Source organism: Leptonychotes weddellii, chromosome 15, assembly GCF_054177405.1.
Source record: "Leptonychotes weddellii isolate Sample4059 chromosome 15, ASM5417740v2, whole genome shotgun sequence".
Lineage (NCBI taxonomy): Eukaryota > Metazoa > Chordata > Mammalia > Carnivora > Phocidae > Leptonychotes > Leptonychotes weddellii.
The window spans coordinates 38,264,979-38,280,684 of record NC_138383.1 but is presented as its reverse complement, the minus strand read 5'-3'; the positions used below and the strand labels follow the sequence as shown (position 1 = coordinate 38,280,684).

Genomic DNA, 15,706 nt, shown 5'->3' with positions numbered 1-15,706 from the left:
TTCTTCCCCTACCCTCCCTTCTCCTCACCATGCCATTCCTGTTCCAGGAGACAGACACCATTCACCAAGTTGCAACACCTGTCTCCCCACCTCCTCCAGGAAGCCTTCCCTGACCAGGACTTCTGCAAACAATACCCACAGTGCCTGAAAGTCAGACCACTGACATGAGCAAGCTGGCCTCTCTGTAGTTTGCTGGGTACTTAGTCTGTGTCCAGTGGCACTAATATGTGCTATTTCCTCTGATTAAAAAGAGAAGCAATTATCACTAGCCCCATTTTACAGATGAGGAAACCTCTCTAAGGCACAGAGAAGTTACATAACTTGCTCACAATAAAAAAGCTGTAAATGGCGGCTGGGTTTTGAATGTAGGCCTACCCGTGCTCTTAACTTTGAGCTGTCTTCTTTGGTATGGGAGGGTAGCATCTGCAAAAGCTCAGTGACTCTTGGGAGGATCCTTGGAAAGATTCACCAGGAAGAAGTGGGTAAGCTGGCCTCTTTTGCTACCAAGGTGAGCCCCCTCCTTGGGGGCCTGGATCACACAAGACTTCCTTTTGCATGCCACCCCCAGCATCTGGCTCAGAGACCTGCAGAGTGGGTGCTCAGCAAATAACCATTAAGCCAGAGTGAGCCCCAAGTACAGAATCCCCCACCCTGGGGCCCCCAGAAGCAGCATCCCTTGGAGGGGCTGAGAAGATTCTAAACAGTGTGGTTGGTAAGGGCTTGTTCTCTCCTCCCTCCCCACTTTGAAGCTGACTTCAAAGACAGTATCACAGGGACCAAAGAAACACTAAACTCCAGTCCCAGGTCTGTTTCACTAATACTAAACTCCCTTTTGGGAAGGGAAGAGGAAGCCAAGGGCGAACCGCACTTCTTTTTTAAGGAGGCAGAGTTGAGACCTGACCCACTCCTAGGCCAGACCAAAAAGAGCATTTCTCCTCTGATCTTCGAACAGGCCCATTTCAAGTCCATCTCTCCTCTTGAGCCCGGCCTGTCAGAATCTGAGCCGACAGGTGGGGGCACAGGGCAGCTTCTGGCCAGTAACTAGAGTTCTCACAGCTGTCCTGCTGGGGCAGCTGGAGAGGGGCTGCCTCAGGGGTTCCTCCATTAAGAGCGATCCTCGACCTGGGAGGGCCTGAGCAGGTGAGCAGACAACAGCCCCTCCTGCACAGTGGCCTCTGAGAAAGAGCCTAGGAAACCTCATCATTTCTCCTCCAGCAAACTGCCACCCCCCTCCGTTCAGCCTTCACCAAGGAGCTCCAGGTTACCACGGAGATGTGAAGGCAAAGTGACTGAGAGGGTGCAGACAAAACGCCTGGTGGGAGGGAAGAAGGTCCTAAAACCAGCCGCCTGCCACTCCAACACACTGGGGCCCAGGGCAGCCGGCCCCTGGAGGCAACACTTGACCCTCCGCCCCTGCCAAAGACAGCTTGGGTCATCCCTAAAGCACTTCTTGCCTCAGAGGGCAGTGTCTGCTTCCAGACACCTCCTTGCCTAGGTCTGCTTCAGCCCCCGCTGAGCTAGAGCCCGGCCGACAGCACGCACCTGTCCCAGGTCCGGTCCCCCTTGCTGAGGTTGCTGCACAGAGGCCGCCCCAGGTCCCTTCCACTGACCAGTGGGTGTGTGACCTTCACAAAGCAGTGGACTGCCACGCCCCCCTCTCCCACCAGCATGCACCAAATGTCGGGACCTTAGCTTGAGGGTCTCCTGTGGCTATAAACAACCCCTGGGAGCAGCCCAGTTCCGTCCTGCTCCCCCAACCTCGGCCACCTCGGTTCTGAGGAGAGAATGTCTCGAAGGCAGGCTGTGCACTCGGAGCACACAATACCCTGGCGGCTCAAGCTCCTCTCCTCTCTCCGGAAACAAAGAAACTCCCAACTTGTCCCTCCAGCAGGGGCTAGCGCCCCCCTGGGCCAAGACACCGCTGCCCAGACCAGATGCCCTGGTCTGACCGGCCCCTGCTGACCCCCCTCCAGCCCCAGGGCTGCCATGCCTGCAGGCACAGCCTTGTCACCTTCTCTCCTTAATAGCATCTCCAGGAAGTTGCCCACTGCCTCCCAAGCTAAGCCTTGGGTGGGGGGTGCCTGGACGCTTGTAGCCTGGCCCTTCCATTTCCAAGCCACCCTGCCCCCGGCGGCCCCAGACTTCAACTCCAGGCCGGAAGCTGGCCAGAACAGGGGCAAACACAGATCCAGCCACTTGCACCCCCTCCCTTCCCTGCCGCCCCCCGCTCCGCCCCACCTTGCCGGCCACATGCCAGCCCACTCCAGCCAGCCCCCAGAGGTGGGAAGCTCTGGGAAGCTACACCACCTCCCGGGAGAGGGGGCCTGGGTTACCATAGGTGCAGTTACAGCAGAAGCGAATGATGAGGAGAATTTCCATGGCAGCCTCCGTCCCAGCGGCTGGAGCTTGTGGCCATCGCTCGGTGGCTCCCATCAGCAGCCCGGCCACTCAGCCACCTTGCCCGCTGCTGCTGCACAGCCTGAACCAAGCAGCCGCTTCAGAGCGCTCCTCTAGCAGGGGGAGGGGCGGGGAGGGGAGGCGCGCGGGGAGAGGAGGAGGGGAGCGCGCTGCCTGCTGGCATCCTAAGGAGGAGCACGTTTGTAGCTGGCCGGCTGCCTAGGGACAGAGGCTGGATTCCTCCCGTTTGTGCACCACACACACACACACACACACACACACACACACACACACACTCTGCCATGCACATGCTCACACAAGCAGGGTACCATAGTCTACAAAGCAGACAAAGGAAGGTGACGATTATCCAGCCCGCTCCCCAGAGTACCTTCCATAGTGACTGACGTGTGGCTGTCCTTGGAGTCCTTGGGACCTTTCACTTTGAGTTCCTGCCGAGCAGAGGGGAGGAATCACTACGTGGCCCGTCCCCGGAACGTCCCCATCGCCCATCACCCATCGTAGGCAGAGCAGGAAGAAGCGCTCTGAAACCCAGGGTGCAAACAGGAGGACAAAGACCAAAGCACAGGTCTCCCTCTGACTCACTGACTCCAGACTCCCTGTGCCACACCCATGATCTCCTGGAGCCCCTGCAGTACCGAGGAGGCTGGGGATAGGCGGGAAGGAGGGGCTCTGGGTACCAGAGAGGTCTGGAGCAATGATGCTCCTCGGATACACCCCCTAACGCCCCTCCCTGGTGACTCCAAGGGAGTCACCTTAGAGAGAGGTGGCAAGAGCGGGATCCCCCAGCAGCAGCCAGTATTTAGGGGTCTGTCCACCATCAGCCCGGGGTACATGGGATTTCAGAGGACAAACAGCAGGTGTACCAGCACCTTAGGGCGTGAGCAGCCCTGGAGATAAGGAGCAAGGGGTTCTGCGCACCTGGGGCAGAGACTGAGCTCCACAGGGCAGTCCCACCTAGATCCTACCCCGATTGAGAGGGATTCACCCAGCCCCCAACCCCACCTGCCACCCCCACCCATAGCCTGTGCTAGCCTGTGCTAGCATCAGGGAGGAAACTGCAAGCGAGGAAGAGGCCACACCCCTCCTGGCCCCCAAGCAAAGTGACCCGGAGTGAGCACCGGAAAGGGACTCTAGAGATTGCTTATCTGATCCTCTTTTCTGTCTTTAGAGAGGTTCCAGCTCTAGCCCTGTCGACAGACCCACCACTAGGGCCCGCAACTGGAGCTCTAACGCAATCCCCACTTGCAGGGCAGAGTGCACGGAGGGGGCCTCCAAGTGGGGCGTCAGCAGGGAGGCCAGGGTGAGGGGAGGCCAAGGTCAGGAACCCAGGGGATGTTGCCTGCTCTGCCTGGGAGGGGGGACATGCCCAGGCAGCAGGAGCTCCACATTTCCTACTCCTGCCTCAAGCTGTTTCTGGACAGAGAAAACCCTAGGAACTGAGCTTGGGGGTTGGGGTGGGGAGAAGGGTCCCTGGCGGGTGTGTCCCTGGTGGGTGTCTGGATTCCTGGCTTCAGGAAACTTGCCTCCGTGCCCCCCTCCAGTGTAGCCTAGAGGTATGACATCGCTCCGGCTGCAGAGAAGGGCCCTAATTGCAGTAATTAAGTAGAAATGCCAGAATGAAGCGACAGCGTCAGCGCATGAGTCAGGGTGAGAAGCCACCTGGCAGCAGGCCAGGGGGCCAGCTCTGCCGCTGGGGCCAGCAGGCTGGGAGAGGGACTCGGGAGGAGTGCAGGGGTTTCTGCTGACCAGAGAATGGGCAGTCAGCCTAGGCTAAGAGGAGGCTCACCACTTTCTGGACCAGACATGACCCTGGGCAGCCTTGGACACATATTAAGCAGATCCAGTTTGTTCCCAGGGAGGCCTGGGAGCCATGAGGGGAAGCACCATTTCTCCGCCCTTGTGACTCCACGTAGAGGGAACTTCCCCACCCACCTCCGTCCGTCCTCCCAGGCACAGGGTGACTCACCTGATGGCTGCAGCTGGGAGAAGAAACAGAGCTTAACTCCCTGTTTCCATCCCCGGTAGATGTGTTTCATTGTGGAGGGCAAGTGTTAGCAAGCCCAGTGTGCCTACAGATCCAAGTTCACATTTTTCCAACCTGGTTTTTACTAGTAATTGAGCTGACATTTTCATCTCCCTCTGTCTAACTCATGTGCTGCCTCTCAGCTGATTCCAAACTGGAGCAGAACCCATAACCCCAGGAGTCTCACCAACACTACCCTGCATCCCACCAACTTTTCTAGCATCAGAGCGGAGATGGGAAAGCAAAGGGTCCGGAGAGGCCCGTAAGGCCAAATTTCCAAAGCTGCACAAGGAGCCCTCCCTGCCCTGGAACCAGAGGTTCTCTTGCCCCAAGCTTGGAGCTGGTCTGTGACTGCCAAGGCCAGCAGCTTGGGGAGCTCACGGAGATGCTTTCGGCCCAGGACAGAGGCTGGGCTGTGCTCCTGGGGGAGATTAGAGCTCCTCCCTGCCACTTCCTGAAGAGGCAATGGCAGCCAATGACACAGCTTTGCCCTGCAGAGGAGCACGGGAGGAAGGCTTGGCTGCAGCAGCAGGGACAGGCAAGCTTCCAGCCAGAGAGTGTAGGGCTGCTTCTCACAAACGGCCCTGGTCCTCTCTCTGTCGTGCAATTGTAAGGATCTTAAACGACCACCTAGTCCAGACCTCTTCCAATCTTTCTGATCATAAAAATCACCCGGGAAGGTTGTTAAAAATATAAACTCCTGGGTCCCACCCCAAACTCTCTGAATTAAAGCTCCAAGGAAGGTGTCTGGAGATCTGCATTTTAAACAGTGCCCCTGGTGGTTCTTATCAAGCAAGCTGGGGGTGAGCTGAAGAATCCAGACACCCCACTTGACAGAAGAGGAAATAAGGCCAAGAGAAGGGAAGTGACTGGCTCAAGGTCACCACAGTGTGTGAGAATACTGCTTTTTTTCTTTTTTGTCTCCTCTGTTCTAATATAGAATAACCTAAATAGAATAACAAAATCAAACACATTGTTATTCTTATATTAAGAGGGAAAATATCAAGTGTGAGAAAGCAAATGTCAGTCTAAGTTGTTACCCTCAGGGGAACCATTTCCCTAACCGGCAACAGGCCTGGAGGCTGGAAGGCAGGGGCTGTGCAGGGAGCTGCCCACCTCAGAGATCTTCTGGAACTGGTTATTGGATTGGCTGCACTTCTCAGCTGTCTCCAGAGCGACTTTGTAGTTATCCACAAACGCTTTGTACACGCCAAGCTGGCTGGCCTGCAGGGAGAAGAGGAGAGAGAAGGGAGGGCAGTGGGATGGGAGAGAGGATTAATGAATGGATGAAAGCGTAAGCAGGGCACCTGGAGCTCCCTTAGCACTTGGAACCTCTAACTTTGCTCCAAAGGGCTACGCTGGAACAGAGGGGAAAGGCAGGATGAACATACTACAGTATCCCTTTGAACTTGACAGTTTCCATGGAAACCAGCTCAGCCAATAAGGTTAACAAGAGGGTACTGGGGGTTGGGGGAGCAGGGGGCAGGGCCTTTGTTGGCACGCTAGAAATTCAACAGCATTTGGCTTTATTTAGCATCATAAAGGTCTCCCAGGGTTTGAAGCCCCTTAAGGCCTCACACGTCTTTCACATCCTGGAATTAGCTGGAGCAGGGAGGGCACACGTGGCCTGCTCAGTACCCCACTCCCCGTGCTGAGTGTAAGGCACAGCATTTAAAGGTGCAGTCCCGGGGGCACCTGGCTGGCTCAGGCAGTGGAGCATGCGACTCTCGATCTCGGGGTTGTGGGTTCGAGCCCCACACTGGGTGTACAGATTACTTAAAAAAGAGGTGCAGTCCCCACTTCCCTTGGCCTCTCTCAGTTCCTGTCCCCTCATCCTCAGCCTCTTAAGGAGCCAGAGACCCTACCTGCCTCAGTACACATTTGCATGTCGCTCTGAACCTAACCCAAATTTAATTCCTCAAATATTTATGGAAAGTCTTCCTGTGCTTTGCATATGCATTTCCTCTTGAGAGAGTAAAGGGTGGAAATGTGAATTAAAAGCACAGTGAGATACTATTTCATCCCCATCAATCTGGCCAAAATTTAAAAGTCTAATGATATCAAGGGTTGGCAAGAATGCAGGGGAAATTAGAGCTTTTATAGACCGCTTACGGGGATGTGAGGCCTGTTATTTGGACAGTAATTTGTCAATAACTGATAAAGCCGAAAATATGCACAGCTTGGCCTACTCCTTAGCAAATCCACTTCTACATACAAACCCCAGAGCTCTGGGGTCCCGTTCAGGAGTCAATCACTACCTGTGGCAGGTGAGCACCTGAAATGTGGCTAGTCCAAATTGTGATGGGGGGGGTGGGGGTGGGGTGTGTGTGTGTGTGTGTGTGCACGCGCGCGCTTTAGAGAGGGAGATGGGGCAGAGGGAGAGGGAAAGGGAAAGAGAGACTCTTAAGCAGGCTCCACGCCCAGCTCGGAGCCGGACACAGGGCTCAATCTCACAACCCCAAAATCATGACCTGAGCCGAAATCAAAAGTCGGACGCTTAACCGACTCAGCCACCCAGGCACCCCGAGCTGTGCTCTAAGTATAAATACACACTGGATTTCAAGGGCTTAGTATGTAAAAGAGAATGTAAATTATCTTATTAATTTTTAAATATTGATTATGTGTTGAAATGACAGCATTTTGGATCTCTTGGGCTAAATACACATTTTTTAAAAATACATTTCTAGGGCGCCTGGGTGGCTCAGTTGGTTAAGCGACTGCCTTCGGCTCAGGTCATGATCCTGGAGTCCCGGGATCGAGTCCCACATCGGGCTCCCTGCTCGGCGGGGAGTCTGCTTCTCCCTCTAACCCTACCCCCTCTTGCACTCTCTCTCTCTAAAAAATAATAAAATAAAATAAAAAAAATAAAATAAAATAAAAAATAAAAATACATTTCTAAAATTAATTTCATGTACTTATTTTTACTTTTAAGGATAAGGCTACTAGAAAATTTAAAATTATATATGTGGCTTGCATTATAGTTCTGCTGGAAGCACCTCTCTAGAGAAACTTGCATATGTATGTACCCAAGGAGATGTGAGCAAGGGAATTCGCTGCTTCACTCTTCCTCCTGTGGAAAGACTGGTAACAGATGCTCACAAAGAGGGGAATTCATACTCACACAGTTAAATGAATGAACGAGATCTATGGGTAGTAACACCGACCAGTTCCTAAGCAAATGTTGATCGAATTGCAAAATACATAAAATACATACATTTAAAAAGTACATGTAATGCCATAAAAAGATACAGATACATAATAAAAATACAAACTGCAGCCCAAGAAGGCAATACACCAAATTCATTCCAGTAGCTGCTTCTGGGCTAAGCAGAAGGGCACAGGGAAGGGAGAGAGAGACTTCATCTATAATGCTTTGTTTTCTTGATTAAAAAGTCTTTCTATCTTCAGAACTTAACAACCCTTAATTCCGGGAGAGGAGGGCACAGTTGTTTGCTACATGTATTCTCTAGAATTTCTGGTTTAAATATTTTGCAATGAAGCAGCAAAGGAGGTTCAGCTGCTATTGGGCTTCCTCCGGGGATTCCACCACAGTGCTGGGGAAAGCAGGCTGCCCGTGAGACCCACCCTGGACCACTCTGCTTTTTGCAGAATCCTTGTGCTCCTCCAGATCCCAAAGAGGTGGGGCAGGTGGAAGATGGCAGGCAGGAAGGTGGCAGGTGGGGGGCCAGGAAGGCCAGAGAGGAAAATGAGAACTGGGATGCTTGCAGAAAAGCCAAGGCCAGAGCTGTGCAGATCTCAGCCCCAGACGGGCCAGACTTGGCAAAGACGAAAAATCTGGGGGGAAGTGCAGGAAGGGATGAATTCAATTGCTTTTCCAGGGGGAGTACTGGCCGCCCGGTGTCCCAAGCTACAGGGGAGGTGCTAGACAGTTGCTTCCTAAACCAAAGTAAAAATCATTGCTTTTCTTCTTCCGGGGATGTGCTCTCCTTGTTCCCCTTTCGCATAAGAACATAAGGGCTGGCTGCCCAGGTTGGAACACTATCTCCCATCCCACGGCCCAAGGGGGTAGCAGGAGGGGAGTCAGCGCAGGAGCCACCTCTGCAGAAGGCCCGTGCACAGGGTCACTGACCATCCCAGGCGCTGCCATGTCCGCGGCGTAGCCCCGTCTGTAGAGCCTGAGGCCCGGCCTGCCACGGCCATTAACTGCCAAGTGGAGGTTGCTTGGAAAACAGCAGCCTGGCACTGGGGTGATCTCATAAAACAAATAGCAGAGATGCTAATTCCCTTCCCTCAGTAATGGAGACCAGCTGAAAATAAACTACCTCCAGATGCCTGGACCGCCTAGGCTCCTCCCCGGCCCTCCTAGGCCTGCAGTTCCAGGGGCTGCGGGTAGCAGTTCACGCTGCTGGGGGGAGGGAAGGGAGGTAGCAAATTCAAGACCCGGGGCCTGCGGAGCTGAATGGGGGACCCTGGTGACAGCAGGGTCCGAGTGACCAAGATAAACTGGACAGCCAGTGGAAAAATCCACTGTGTTCTGGCCTATGCGCCCCACCCCCGCCTCTGGTTTGCTCTCTTATGCCCTCCCGAGGGCTGATCAGCTCAGGCTCCTGGGACCAGGCCGGGAGTGATGACTGGGTATGCACGGTCCCTGAACTGGGGCAGGTACTCCGGGGCTGCTGGACCCAGGAGCGTGGGGTTCCCCTGCAATACCACCTTCCGGGGTGCCTCTCGCTAACCACAGCAACAACGACGACGATCGTGGCAGTAGTGATGGAAATAACAGTAATGCTAATGGCTGACTACTGAGTATTTACTAATTTACTCTGTTCTGGGCCCGATTCCAAGCACTTTTCAGGTATTAACTCACATAGTCCTCACAACAGTTCAATGAGGTAACTACTATTATTATCCTCTTTTTTTACAGATGAGGAAGCTGAGTCACAGAGAGGTTGTGCCCAAAGTCACAGGTTTAATCTGTGGCAGAGCCAGGATTCAGTCAGCTGTGGCCGGGGCGCCTGGATGGCGCAGTCGGTTAAGTGTCTGACTCTTGCTTTTGGCTCAGGTCATGATCTCAGGGTTGTGAGATGGAAGCCCCGCTTTAAGCCCCACATCGGGCTCCGCACTCGGCGCAGAGTCTACTTGGGAGTCTCTCTCCCTCTCCCTCTGCCCCTCCCCACCTCCGTGTGTGCGCTCCATCAATCTCTCTCTCTCTCAAATAAATAAATAAATCTTAAAAAACAAACAAACAAAAACCCCAAAGTCAGCTGTGGCTCTAGAAGCTATATTTGTCCCTACAACACTGCTGGCCTCTTGGGACACAGACCTCAGGCCCTGTGATGTCCCCCTCAATGCCTTCCAATTTCTCCCTAGTCACAGTGGTCAAGGTCATGGTGCGTTCGTTCATTCGTTCGTTCGTTCATGTATTGACTGCGGGGCTGGTTCTGGGGTCTACTGATGAAGAAAATACAGTCTGTTCTCCCAGAGCTTATGGTTTTAGGGACACAGGAGGTTACTGGGTTCACTGAGGGGATAAGCATAGGGGCTGCATTTGAAGGTTGGGGGAAGGCTTCTCCAAGGAAGTCACTTCTAAACTGGAAGCAGTTGGGGAAGGACATTTCAGGCAGCCAGAGCTGCAAGAACAGAGAGGTCAAGAGTGTCTGCTCCATGAACTGAGAATAGAAAGTTCAGGGTCAGGAAGCACAAGGACAGGGGAAGCAGTAGCTAGAGGCAGCCAGAGGCCTGGACAGAGGCCAGCATGCAAAAGGTCTCATAAGCCATTCCTGGCATTTATCCAACAGGCAAGGGGGAGCCACTGAAGGGATTTAAGTAGGGGACAAGCAAGGTCTGGTCAAGGGTTCGGATAACTCTCTTCTGCTGCTACGTAGAGGTCGGGGGCTGATGGGGATGAGGGCCTGGAGGTAGGAGCCACTCCTGAGGTGAGGGCACCAGAGGCGGCGGGGAGAGGTAGGCAGCAGTGAGCATCCTCTGGAAGTGGGGATGGGGAAGGGGGTGGGGCAGGGGAGGTGCCAAGGACTAGTCCAAGGGAGTCATGGATGGACGGGGGTTGGGACGGTGGCAGCACCCACAGACACAGAGGCAGGAAGAAGAGCAAAGAACTTCCGAGACAATAAGTTCAGTTCTGAACATGCTGTGAGCTTGAGGGCCTAGGAGTGAGTATCCAAGCAAGAGTTTTCTCCAGTGTAAGGAAAGTACAGGCCTGTCCATTCAACCAGTCCCACCACTGCAGAGGAGCTAAAGGAGAGGGGCTGCTCCCTGCCCACCACCGTCCACACCCAGAGAACAAAGACCACGGACCGGCAGTCTCCTTGCTGCCTCCTGGGCTGGCAGAAGTTATGGGCAGGGAAAGATCAGGGAAGAGTGGAGTTGGGGGCGCCATGGGTCTGACCTAGGGGGTCCTCCAGGGGACACAGCCAGAGACAGTCTCAGAGCTAGGTCCAGGGCCCCACAGAGCAGAGGCCCAGGCTTTCCCCCAGGACTCAGAAATGACCCAGGCCTTCAAGGAGGCCAAGAAGGCTGGGGATGCCTGGACGTCTCCCAACACCAGCAGCTCCACAGAGGCACCGGATAAGGCCCGTCCGTCGACGGAAGACTCACCAGCTTCTGGAAGAGGTGGCCCATGGTGACCTGGCTGTCCCACTGCTGCACCTTGGGGCAGAGGTTGTCATAGAACTCCTTGTGGATCTCGTAGATGTCCTGGATCTTGTAGAAGATGGTCTCGATCTGTTGGATGGTGAGCACGGGCTGGGAGGTGGTGGCTGTGGCCTTCAGGGGTTTCATGGGCTGGGAGCCAGGAAGGAGAAAAGAGAAGGTGAGGGGCAAGAAACCAGATGGGCCACTGATTCGCCCTTCCCGCGGCTGGAGTGGTGCCCAGACAAGGCCACGGAGGGCAGGGCACCTGAAGTGTGGTTTGCATCGAGTTGCTGCTGTCATAGGCTCCAACGAGCCATGCCCTACTGCAAGGAGGGGGACCCTGACAGCCAGGGCCTGGTCCGGCAGCCCTCCCAGGCCCATGGGTTAATGCCAGGACACATTGCCCCCACGCCCGTGTCGCCCAAGGGGTCCCCGGCCCCCAGCCTGTACTGGGTCCGCTTATTGGTTTAAGAGGATCCATGCCTTTCTTCCATCGTGGCCTCATGTCCTTAGTTACAAGCTCTCTTGTCACACGTCCGTGGAAGGGAGGGTTGACTGGGAACTCGAGCCCTAAGCTATTTCCTTCCAAGAAACAGAACATGATTCTAGGATTTGGTGGTAGAGCCTCAAAGAAACTCAAGACCAATCTCAGCTACAATGACATTTCAAGTTCCCATCCCAGTATAGGGAGAGCGAGCAGGCGGCACAGATGCCACCGTCCTACATCCTGCACCCACAGCAGACATTACTAGTCAATCACAGTGCTCTTTCTCACTGAGCTTATCTCCACCAAGATGCTCCAGGGGCTGCAGGTGGAGTGGATGCAGTGACAAGCAGTAACTCAGGACCACTCCCTAACGCTGGCGGGGAGCTGCAGTTGTCCTCTTAATGCCCAACAGGACTGTAGGAGACTGTAGGAGAATGGGACCTGGGTGCATTTTCTTCAGTGTGATTTTCTGTATTTTCTGAATCACCTAAAATGAGTAAATCTTAATTTTATAATCAGGGGGAAAAAAGCTATTAAAATTCATAGTTGAAGCAAAAAAACATCCTGATGTCAAAAGATGAGGAACTCTTCCTTGACTGGCCTTCCCTCAGCCCCAAAGCCCCCCGAAGATGCCTAGACTGCCCTCCAGAGGCCCTTCAGTGGACAGGGTCTGGACACCTGCCACTTAGAGAAAGTGTGGGACGGGCAGGCACATTTACGCAGAAGAGAGAAGCCTGAGTCAGACGTGGTTAATGTTCTTCCTCTAGCTGAACGGCTGTGTGGAGAGAGGCCTTTGACTTAGTCTGAGTCACTCTGGAAACCCAGGAACAGCCAGGAGAAGTCATGGGGGCAGGTGTGGACTCACTAGAGCTGACCCTCATTACCTCATGGGATTGGTTCCAGCCAGAGAAGCATTCTAGCCGATAATGGGTGACTCGGTGCTGGACTGGATGGAACAGTGACATTAACAGAGGCCAGAGTTATCCCTGGCTCAGTCTGAGAGAGGACCAGCAGCTCAAGCCACCACAGCAGCCAACTTCCAGCCACGCTTCCTGCTCTCCTCTCTGCTGGTGGCAGGGCCTCGTCTGTCCGTAAGAGGAAGTCCATCTACCCAAATACCCAGATGATACTCTGACTTCCAGCTCCTGTGTCCTCCCAGCTCTATACAGTCCAGAAGCGAGGATAAAGGCAGGGAAAAGCAGAGCGCTCCTTCTGACCCTCTTAGTGCTGGAACAACTAACCCTAACGTCCAGGCTTTGCTAGGGCAGTAGGATGAGGTTTTCCTTGGTGCAGGCCAAGAGGTGTGGGTTTGAGTCTCAGCTCTGCCACTTAATAGCTGTGGGCATGTCACTTAGCATCTGGGCCTCCGCAGCCTCATTTGTAAAACTGGGATAATATTACCTTCTCAAGAACACTGATGGGAAGATCAAAAGCCATACTTATATAAAATATCAAGTATGTGCCTGGGACCCAGAAGGCAGCCAATCATGTTAGCTGCTACCATTATTATTATTCGCCCCACAAATAATGTACCAAGTGCCTAATGTGAGGCCAGACCAGGTATTCAGTGATTCACCACACACGTCCAGTCCCTGCCCTGTGGAGCCTCCCATCCAGTAGGCGAGACAGACAAAACACAAGGAAACTGTCAAACACATTATTTCCACCTAAGTGCAATGAAAATAATAAGAAGGAGACCTCCTGAGCCAGGGTGGGGAAGAACAGCTTCTCCCAGAAGGGAACATTTACTGTGAAATGGAAGCCCAGGGGCTCAGAGGACAGTATTCCTCAACGCCGGTCCCAAGGTGGGCATGGGCTTGGTGAGAGAGAGGAGCTGGAGAAAGCCAGGGAGCCCAGGTGCAGTGGGCAAGGGGCAAGGGGCAAGGGGGAGGAGCGGGGCCAAGGCAGGGCTGGAGGACCAGGCAGGGGCCAGACCAGGCAGGGGGAAGGAATGTCGCTTTTAAGCCCTTGTAATGACCCAGCTTTCCCTGAAGGGATTTAGGCAGGGGAGTGATGGGGGGCCAATTCTCTTTTCAGGAGATTATTTTTCTGACTCATGATCCTTGCTCTGGAGAACATTATGATCCATTTGGGTAAACTGGACCAACGCAAATGAAACAATGTAGTGCACAAAGCCAGATAGGGCATTACCCATCTTGGGCTGTAAATACCAACCAAGTGGTCCCAAGGTTGTGCTGGTACAGCTCAGGGGGCTTCAGAGAGGAAGTGACAGGAACAGGGCCTCGAAGGTTGGGAAGGTCTGAGCAGGTGGAGGGTGGGGTGTGAGTAAGCACACCAGGCCAGGAAACAGAAGGAACCAGGAGCCAGAGGAAGGGCACACTGTTCTCCCAACCCCAGGTGGGTGGCCCCACTCAACTTCAGGGCTCCCAACATTCTGTGAAGGATACGGAGCTGTTCCTCAAGATCGCTGTCCTAGTTTATCCTTTTTTCCTCCCCCCCTACCACCCCGGCCCCGGAGCCAGCAGAGGAACAAGTCAGCACAGGGTCCCAGAACCTCTCCTCCTTGCTCCTGCCTGGGTGCAATCCCCATGCAGAGGGGAATAAAGTACCTAGGGCGGGAATAGCCCTGGGAAGATGAAGGGTCAGGACTTCTCAGAGGCTGTTGGGTAAGCACTCATCGGCCACCTAGGTGAAGACAAGACCCAATTGCTCTGCTTCCTCCTCAACTTCCCACTCTGTCTACAAAAAAGGAAGAAATGGGTGCTCACCAGCAGCGGGTCACGTGGATGGGGCCTGCACTCGGGCCGTCAGAGGGTTCTCTGGACAAGGTTGGGGACCTTTGGTCTCAGCCCTGATTTCGCTTGGGGGTAAGGGAAAGTGGGGGGTGTGTGTGAGCCCCAGCTGGCCAGAGACCCTTGAAGGCAGTTACTTTTATCTGGTGAAGCCCTGAATCCAGGCCTCAGGGCCGGATGGCTATAAGGCAAAAGCAACTCAACACTGAGCTCGGATCCAACACTGTTCTTCAGCCCAAGGGCTAGCATACTTCTACCTCCTCCCAGAATCCTGCTGCAGAAAGCAAGGCTAGCCCCTGGCTCTCCATTTCATCAGGGGAGAAATGGATTCTTAAAAAAAAAAAAAAAAGAGGATCACTGCGTGACCTGGGAGTCGAGCCTGGCTCTCCATTTCCCACAAAGGGCTTCTCAGGAAGAAGGGCCAGGTGGGTTCTGACTCATAGTGGGACTTCACAGAGCCATCTGTCGGCTCTGTCCCCCAGCAACCTGCTTTCGAAATGGGAAAGAAATCAGCCCACTTCCTCCACCTCCTATCCCAGAAGGCCTGGAGGCTGCTAACGTATCACCTCAGTTACTCCTCCTCCCGGAACCCAGGGAGGGAAGCATCATTAACCTATTTTAGCGATAAGGAACCTGAGAACCCCAAAGCAAACTGCCAGAATGACAGGCTGAGAAAGGAGGGCCAGTGGGGCCCAGCGATGGGAAGTCCTGTAGCAACGGCCAGAGGCAGCCCCTGAGCTCACTTCCCACATTCCCCGTGGTAGGTGAGATGCAGAATGACACGCATTTGGTTTGTCTCCCTTCCTCCACGCCCCACTTCGGCCCACTCTGTTTGTAATCTGAGCCAACCAGGAACCCGGAGGTCTCCATATTACCAAACCTTGCCCCAGCCAACAACCCAGGGGGCAGGAACAGAGGCTCTTGTGTGGGTCCCAGCTGTGCCTGTGCGTGCACAGTCTTGGGTACACACACCACACACACCCAGCCATCTGCATATCAGGAAGTGTTAAGTGAGAACAGTCTAACACAAACATGGTAGGAGCAGAGCCGGGGAGGGGGGGGAATGAGTAGGAGATCTGGGAGTGGGCCACGGAGGGGAGAGATTTTCTTCCCCAGGGCCCCTTGGTCAGATCACCCCCCAAAGAGCAAAGGGCTCTAGCAACCAGGCGGCTGTGAGGGGAGGGCTCCCAGCTCAAGGAGGGGGGTGGGGAGGCTTGATTCCTTATCTCTGAGGTTCATTATCTGAGGCTGTGGCTGTGGAGGGTCCTGCCCCCTCTTCCTGGGGCCCAACAGCGCCAGCGCAGACCAGGCCTCCCAGCTGGCCTCTCCCCTCCCTCCTCCTGCCTCTGTTCAAGGAAGAACCAATCAGGGGCCCGCAATGAACAGGCTGGGGGCGGGGGGAGCAGAGGGAGG

The 15,706-nt window shown here is 54.3% G+C and overlaps 1 protein-coding gene across 3 annotated transcripts in view; it reads right to left on the bottom strand.

Moving 5' to 3' along the window:
- Window positions 1-15,706, bottom strand: part of ABR (ABR activator of RhoGEF and GTPase) — a 173,788-nt gene that overhangs the window by 53,271 nt on the left and 104,811 nt on the right. For all 3 annotated transcript variants that reach the window (XM_006734527.3, XM_081806070.1, XM_006734528.3), the window contains 3 exons: window positions 11,018-11,203; window positions 5,558-5,665; window positions 2,786-2,846 (listed from right to left, as the gene is read on the bottom strand). In XM_006734527.3, coding sequence (XP_006734590.2) covers window positions 2,786-2,846; window positions 5,558-5,665; window positions 11,018-11,203 — 355 coding nt within the window. The remainder of the gene's footprint in view (window positions 1-2,785; window positions 2,847-5,557; window positions 5,666-11,017; window positions 11,204-15,706) is intronic.